This window comes from Mya arenaria, chromosome 4 (assembly GCF_026914265.1).
Source record: "Mya arenaria isolate MELC-2E11 chromosome 4, ASM2691426v1".
Taxonomy (NCBI): domain Eukaryota; kingdom Metazoa; phylum Mollusca; class Bivalvia; order Myida; family Myidae; genus Mya; species Mya arenaria.
The window spans coordinates 69590455-69598916 of NC_069125.1; the positions used below are offsets into that span (position 1 = coordinate 69590455).

Sequence of the window (8462 nt, forward strand, 5' to 3'; positions counted from 1 at the left end):
TTGCTAAGTCCTCAAGAAGAAGCCCTAATCTTAAACGCATCAAAACTAAAAAAAAATCATCAATAAGTCGTAGCGCTCTTGGCCGGCCCTTGTTTTCTCCATTTCCGCATCTATTTGTGTGACTCTCTACATCATCCATTTCATCAAAAAGTAAATGAAAAGTTTCCACATTAGGTAGACCTGTGTAAAACATACACATCTCATTACTTTTAATGTCTTCCACAGTCAGGTCAGGTTTGTTAACTTGTACTCCAACTTCAGAAGTTGTTTTTGACATACATTTACATAATGGAGTTTCTGTTTGTGTTGAAACACTACACTTAGTAACTGAAACTGAACTAGTCCCTTCCGTCTGATTAGAAAAGGACACTCCTTCTTTGTCAGCCTGTGTGTCTTTATTTAGCGTTTTCTGAACAGTAAATTCAATCTGGCCAGCATAGTCATGAAACTTGATTGAAGCATACTCGGATACACTGCTTGTAGTTAACGTACAGTCTGGCCCATCATACTCTTCATTCTCCGCCTCTTGGTCTTCGTCATTACATTTGTATGCCGGTTCTGAACTTTCCACCTGAAAATACATAAATAAACAGGATTCTTAGTATTTCTTATGGTTCTATTTTGTGAGTATTATTTTCGATATTTCACAGAAACAAACAAAAATCCTTGATATGATATTCATGATGCTACGTTGCTTATATGCTGAAAGGCCCTGCAACGTACCATCCAGATCCAGAACAATATATTGTACGTTACCTGATTATACAGATAATAAAACAGGTAAAAAATCCCCCTTGTTTTAGCAAACTATAAACATGTAACATAACAGAACCAAATCTTTTGTTTGACAATTTCCAATAGTGTTGGTAAACAGTGAAATACATTCATTTAAAGTTTAGATAAACATGTTCATGATATTGTTCAATATATTTAAAATAAGTAGCTAGTGATTCACAAAGAATGATAAACAAGATGAAACTAGTTTCACAACGACAAACTCGGCTTACCTTTGATAATTTAAATATCTTTTCCTTGTTGTTTATGATAAACACACACGGAACGGGGTTTTCCTTTGTGTATTTGCCGTTGGCGAAGTGAACAGAACAAAGGCGATCGTTTTTCAAACTTGACACAAAGTTTGGACTGACAGCTTTCAGACGTTTAATCCAGAGTTTTCTGAGCTTATCGTCCGTTGGGAATTTGTGCAACGTTACACAAAGTTCATTCACAACTTTCCCCCTGTAGTTACTGCAAATGCAACAATAATGTCGCTTTTTAACTGTCGATTTTGGTGTAGATTCGCTCATTTTCGCACAAGTTTACTTTGCTCTCCACCGGAACTTAGATAAGTTCTCCACACGGAAGAGCGTTCAGGGGAGGTAATATTTCAAGGGAGATAACAACAGTTATTGAACAGGACTATGGCAAAGACTCTGGCAATGATCAACGGGGTTATATATGAATCAGAATGAACCAAATTTTACTGGTCCAGTGATAAGCTTTGTTACGATCTCACGACCCATTTATACGGGCTCTAAACCGAGCGAAGCTCGGCAGAGCCCTATTACGCCTACATCTATGCACATATACACTTAGCACTACTTTCTTTCAAAAGTGCAACCACTATGAGCCTGAAAAAAAGACGTAAAGGTGATAGAACCAGTATTTTTCTGTTCATAAAACATATTGAGCGCGTGCATGCCGGACACCAAAATTTCATCAGAGCGTGACGACACTGCGTTCGGTAGTTTTCGTCATCGCCAAAATCGGCCATTTCCGTGAGTATGTTAATTGAAACTATGAGATGCCAAAAAGCACCCCAGTAGTTATCAAAACAGTTCAAAGTATGCTTATAAACAATTACTATGAATACTTTTGGTAAACACACAAAGATAAATAAATTATATTTCTATAGATTGTCGGAGATATATATTTTGTTTTCTCTTGTTCATACGCATTGTTTATCATTCTAAACGAAGGTCACTATTCTGGCAGTTCATTCTCCAGTAGTTGTCATTATGGATTTTACAATACTATTTAAATGTTTGACAATTGTTGATCGGATAGAAATTGCCAAGAATTTATTCCTGTTGGATTACCGATTTAATTACGAGCATGGATTACACCGGTACACGTAGCAGAGCTTGTCATGTACATGTAACCGGTATGATTATTTTGTAAAAACACTATTCAGTAAATCATAAAAGGAAAGTATCAATTTCATAAACTTCTGACATGCAGTTGGCCAGTTCAGAAAACGCTACATATAATATGGCTGAGTGAGATATTGTCACCGAAAAGATGGATGGGGTGTCTTAGAGCCACAACCATGGCTGAGTGAGAGGTTTTGACTGAGATCACTATGATCAAAGGATGTGAACACCTTTCAATTATAAACACGCTGGATGAGAGATTAAAACTAAAAAGATATATATGAATTGTGTGACAGGGGAATTATTGTGCCATGCAACATTACTTTTGTGTGACAGATTGTTATTAAATTAAGAAGTTGGACGTGGAAGGTGCGGAAGGGGTATTCCCTCCTGCCAAGTGAAACCATGGCGGAGCACGAGATTATGACTGCAAAGATAAATGGACGGTTGCAGTCCGACACCATGATCAAAGGATGGGAACACCTTTCAATTATCAACACGCCGGTTAAGAGACTGAGACTAAAATAATATACATGGATTGTGTGACAGATGAACTCTTGTGCCATACAAAAACACTTTTGTGTGACAGATTGTTATTAAATTAAGAAGTTGGACGGGGAGGGTGCGGGAGGGGTATCCCCTCCTGCCAAGCGAAACCGTGATTATGACTGAAAAGGTAAATGGACGGTTGCGGTCCGACACCATGGCTTAGTGAGTGATTGTGACTGTAAAGATGCTTTTGATTTGATCCGTAGATTGTGTGAACGATTGTAAATAAATAGTGCAGGGTGACCATGACCCCTCGTTTCAAACAACACTATGGTTGATTAGAGATTGTGACTGAATATGTTGAGAAGGAGTAGTGGGCTGTCACATAAGGAGTGCAAGATTGTGATTAAAAGACAAATGAGCGATTGCGGGTTGATGGTTTTGCTGTGGGCAACAGATCGTGTGAAATATATTAACTTAATAGTCTGTCCAGAGTGTGGGAAAGGCGAACCATCCCGCAAAACACCACCATGGCTGAGGGAGAGTTGCCGTACCCTTTCCATGAAACAACATGGCTTGGTGAGAGAATCATCAATGTTACTAAAATACACTTACTTTACAGGTGCACCTGTATGTTATTAAGATGTGCACCTCTATATTCATACGTGCTGTTCTAAATATATTTTAAAACTTTAAAATGGAGGTGCACCTCTTTCGTAAATACAACTGCACCTCTATATTTAAAATGGAGATGCACCTCCTTAATATACAACTGCACCTCTATATTTAGACCGGCATGCCTTTTCTTAGACCTGTCGCTGACGGTAAAGACTGTAAAGACCCTCTGCCATTCACTCAAATCTGCGTGCGATAAGACCCCAGCTTCTCGATAAATATTAAGCGTAACCGACTTAAATAGCTGAAAATATTTCCATAAATTGGGGCAAAGAAACATGACACACAAAATAAAAAGTCATGTACAGTGTACTAATAGCAATATGTTTGGTCATAAAGAAGTTGTGTTACTATAGTATAGGACAATTAGATTTCAGTGTAAATCACTTCTAAATGGGATATGTTAGATTAGCACAAATTACAAACTTTTTTCTGTATTTCAGAATGCATTCATGCAACCTGGTTTTTGACATTTCAGCTGTGGGCTTATTTTCTGAGCAATGCAGGTATTGCCATGTTATGTTTAACTGGAGGCAATAAGTTTGGAAATAAATCGGACTTTTGTCAAGTTTTCCCCGAAATGAAATTTTATGGAAAAACTTATGCTGTCCCTGCTGGACACCTTCGCCGCGCCAGGACAATTTTCAGTGCAACACCAGGGCCTTCACAACCATATGAACATTTCATCGGATTCAGACAGTGACGATAACGCCCAGGACATGCCACACTTTCTTCAGGCCCATTCAGCGAATTTGTTGCCAGGTAACGGTGTTCACTTCACAGAGCCAATAAGTACTCCTATCATTAATCAAATCCCCAAATCAACCCGTAAAGACATTTGGACTAACCGTTTCGTTGATTTCGCATCTCTTTTGCCTTCCACCACTTCTCCAGCCACTCCTCAATATACTTTACAGTTAGACAACAACTCCAACATCTCCTTCCAACCGACCTCACGCTCACGAAAAATAACTTCTATTGACACTTGGACAACTGCTTTCATCCGTTTCACTGCCATTTACACGGCTAAATTTCCATTTGAAACTGCCCAGCTTATGAAGTATGCTGAAATCGTGCGTGACATCGCATCCCGACGCCCAGGTCTGGCTTTCTTGAATTATGATTCTCAGTTTCGAATGCTTCGACAATCTGTCCTCCTTCCGTGGGATCGACTCCACACGGAGTTCTGGTTAATGGCCTGCACTTCCTTTCAACAGCCTACCCCAGTCCTTTCGAGCCCCCCGTCAACCTCTCCGATCCTTTCGATCTAGCCCCCAAACCCACTCACGACCTTTCCATTCCAACATCTGAAGGAACTACAACAAGCATTCTCAATGTCGCAACTCCGACTGCAACTTCCCCCACATCTGCGGTTTCTGTAAAGGCCAGCATACAGCGTTCAACTGCAAATTCTCCAGCAAAGACGAGGCCGACAAAGCTCTGGCAACCAAACCCCTCCCCCCCCCCCCCAATAGAAAAACAACTTAGCTCCACTGTCACCCCTATCAATATACATATCTTGGCTCCATTCCTGTTGGGTTATCCTTTTGCAGATTACTTGATCCAAGGTTTCCTACATGGTTTTAAACTGGGTTACCACGGCCCTCGCCTCGCCACGTCTTCATCCAACCTCAAATCCTGCTTTGACCATCCTGACAAGGTCCACATGAAAATACAGAAGGAATTAGATACCGGTCGTGTTCGTGGACCTTTTCCTTTCCCTCCTTTTAAGAATTTACGCATTAACCCCATTGGTTTGGTTCCTAAAAAAGCCGCAGGTCAATTCAGGATGATTCATCACCTTAGCTACCCGAAGGGCAGTTCTGTCAACGACTTTATTGACGAGGATTTGTCTACGGTCAACTACAGTTCCTTCGATGATGCTGTCGCACACCTACTAGAACTCGGCCAAGGTACACTTTTCAGTAAGACGGACATTGATTCCGCTTTCCGCCTCATCCCTATTCATAACTCTGATCACCACCTTCTTGGTTTCAAATTTGATGACAATTACTACTTCGATACTTGCCTACCAATGGGTTCTTCATCTTATTGCGCCATTTTCGAACGTTTCAGTTCTGCTCTTCACCACATTGCCAATAATGTCCTTCATATTCATCATATGGTTCATATTCTTGATGATTTCTTGATAATGGGCCCATCCAACTCTTCCACATGCCAGACTGATTTAGACAATTTCTTACAATTTTGTGCCCTTATAGGGGTTCCAATAAAACACGAAAAAACTGAAAATGCCACCCCTATTATTACTTTCATGGGTTTAGAACTCGACTCTTTGCTTATGGAAGCTCGATTGCCTCAGGACAAATTGATTAAGCTACGTTCTCTTCTTGCCTCTGCTTCTAAATCCCGAAAAATCACTTTGAGAGACCTACAGTCTTTGCTCGGCTTGCTAAATTTCTGTTGCCAGGTTGTTCTACCAGGTCGTTGTTTCTTACGCCGTTTGACCGATCTCACCAGAAATGTCTCCAAAGCACACCACCGGATCACTCTATCCCGGGAGAGCCGAAAAGATCTCCACGCTTGGCATTTATTCGTTGATCATTTCAACGGCCGCAATTTGCTCCTACATCAACGATGGGTTTCATCTGTTTCCCTACATTTGCATACAGATGCATCCGGATCCCTTGGTTACGGCGCTATTTTCAATTCTCATTGGTTTTACGGCACTTGGCCTTCTCTTTGGCAGCCCAACGACATTATTTTCAAGGAACTACTGCCCATAGTTTTATCCCTTGAAATCTGGGGCCCACAGCTCATCAACAAATGCATTACCCTTCATACTGATAATGCAGCTGTTGTTCACATCATTAATAAACAAACATGCAAAGCTGCTCCAGTTATGTCACTCGTCCGTCGTTTGGTCTTGGCCAGCATGAAATTCAATATTCTTCTCCGATCGGACCATATAGCGGGCAAACACAATCATTTACCTGATCTTCTTTCTCGTTTGCAGATCGAGAAATTCCACAGGCTGGCTCCACACATGGACAAGCACCCCACCACAGTTCCAGGTCACTTGCTCCATTGAACCAAGCGGTGTACACCCTTCTTGAATCTTCCCTGGCACCTTCCACAAAATCCAGCTATCAGAATGCTCTTAAGCACTACCACGTCTTCCACCATACATTTTATGCACAGACACCGTTACTTCCGGTTTCCGCTGAACGCCTTGCTCAATTCATTGCTGTTTGTAACAGCCGCGGTCTACAAGCCTCCACCATAACTTCTTACATTTCCGCCATAAGCTACGTCCACAAACTACACAATATGGCTGTTCCCGCTGACTCATTCCTCATCAAGAAATTACTGCACAGTCTACGTCGTAATAAATGTTCAGACATTAGACAACCTTTCTCTCTAGCACAGCTCAGCGCCCTGTTAACTGCCCTAAAACATGTAGTATCGGATCATTTTACGCGTACCCTCTTGCGTGCAATGTTCCTCCTGGCCTTTTTTGGACTCTTTCGTGTTGGAGAAATCGCATATTCCCCAAAAGGCTCCCAAAACCTAGTCAAACGTGAGGATGTTTCATTTCAATGCTGCAACTCTATGGTTTCCTCGTTTTCTATAATTCTGAAACAATATAAACATTCCCAAGGACGGTCTTCTGCTGTCCCTTTTTCCCGTCAACCCACCCGCCATTTATGTCCCGTCCACTCTCTTTTGCGCTATTTATCGCTTACATCCCACACTTCTGGCCCCCTTTTTGTGCTCCGCACCGGCCTACCAATCACCACCACTTATTTTCGATCGATACTCCGAGCAAGTGTGCTAGCTTGCCATTTAGATCCCCAAACGTACACAGCACATTCTTTTCGCATTGGTGGAGCTACTCTTGCTTCCAATAATCACATGTCTGCCTGTGACATCCAAAAGTTAGGCCGTTGGAAATCCTCCGCTTATAAGAAGTACCTCCGCACTCCCACCCTTCCCTTGGCCTCCAGTAGCCAGGAATCGGTATCCATTCAGCCAACATATACTTTGAATTCTCCACCTTCTCTTCCTTAAGCACCCATTCATTCCATTACTTCTTGCACCGATCTGACAGTTTAAGGCTGCAGGTCTATTATTTTCCGTTCGCAGGCCTTGTTCTGACAGTTTAAGGCTGCAGAACTAGTTACCTGTATACATTATGTGCACCCCCAGCGTTATGACAGTTTAACGCCTCGACCTGACAGTTTACGGCTGGAGTCTGACAGTTTACGACTGCAGTCCTTCCATTACATGTCTTATGTAGATAATTATCTGACAGTTTAAGGCTGCAGATGTTCCCCTTTTAAGTTCCCTGCATGGATCTGACAGTTTAAGGCTGCAGGTCACCATATATATGTTATCTCTTGCTCTGTGAACACCGTTACCACTATGCATTTATTCTGTATATTCTGTAAATATTTGTTTTTGAGTTTTCTCAATGAGGGAAATTCTGACAGTTTAAGGCTGCAGATGTTCCCCTAATATGTTCCCTGCATGGATCTGACAGTTTAAGGCTGCAGGTCACCATGTATGTGTTACCTTTTGCTTTGTATACGCCATATACATTTCTGCTGTATATTCTGTAGATTTTTGTTGTTTTTGTTTTTTCTCAATGTCTTGCCATGTTTTTTATGCCATTTCACATTGTATATATTTATTATGCTCTACATGTTCTTCTTCCGTACATTTATAGTCGACGGTTTAAGGCCGCGGCGACCTGTTCTGTTGTAATTATTTTTGTATTTTTATTTTTCAGTATTACGGTTTCAACCATCTTTCACTTTAATTCTCTGTTGATTTCCCTCTCTTTAGCCAATTTAAGAACACTGGGTTGAACCAATCCCAGTCTAGTCTCTCTGGGTGGCGTAGGATTCTTCTGTTGGCGGTTTTATCCACCCAGATATGATCTTTTGGAAAAACTACATGTATATATATAATAGTTTAGAACACTTTTATGGCATTTTGAATAAATGCCCTTTTTTCATTCAATCAACGTGTTTGTTTTTCCCTTCGTCCATACTAGTTCGCCTTAGACTGGTTTTTCGTTCTACCTAACCATGGTCAATATATAAATGAAATTTTATGGAAAAACATTTATAAACTTGAACAATAACCTATTAGTTGTGTGTCACCTTTTTAACCGTTAGG

At 41.0% G+C, this 8462-nt stretch overlaps 1 protein-coding gene across 1 annotated transcript; it reads left to right on the forward strand.

The window, feature by feature from the left end:
- Positions 1-3856: 3856 nt before the first annotated feature.
- Positions 3857-7598, forward strand: LOC128231043 (uncharacterized). The gene is made up of 5 exons (XM_052943464.1): positions 3857-4560; positions 4631-4760; positions 5050-5230; positions 6295-6527; positions 7488-7598. Exons 1-5 carry the CDS (start codon positions 3908-3910, stop codon positions 7596-7598), a joined length of 1308 nt encoding a protein of 435 aa, XP_052799424.1. The 5' UTR covers positions 3857-3907.
- Positions 7599-8462: the final 864 nt, after the last annotated feature.

Coding starts and splice junctions, on each gene's coding strand:
- LOC128231043 (XM_052943464.1), top strand. CDS start 3,908: ATGGAAAAACTTATGCTGTCCCTGCTGGACACCTTCGCCGCGCCAGGA. Junction 4,561..4,630: donor CCAGTCCTTTCGAGCCCCCC/GTCAACCTCTCC, acceptor CAACATCTGAAG/GAACTACAACAAGCATTCTC. Junction 4,761..5,049: donor ACGAGGCCGACAAAGCTCTG/GCAACCAAACCC, acceptor CCTCCTTTTAAG/AATTTACGCATTAACCCCAT.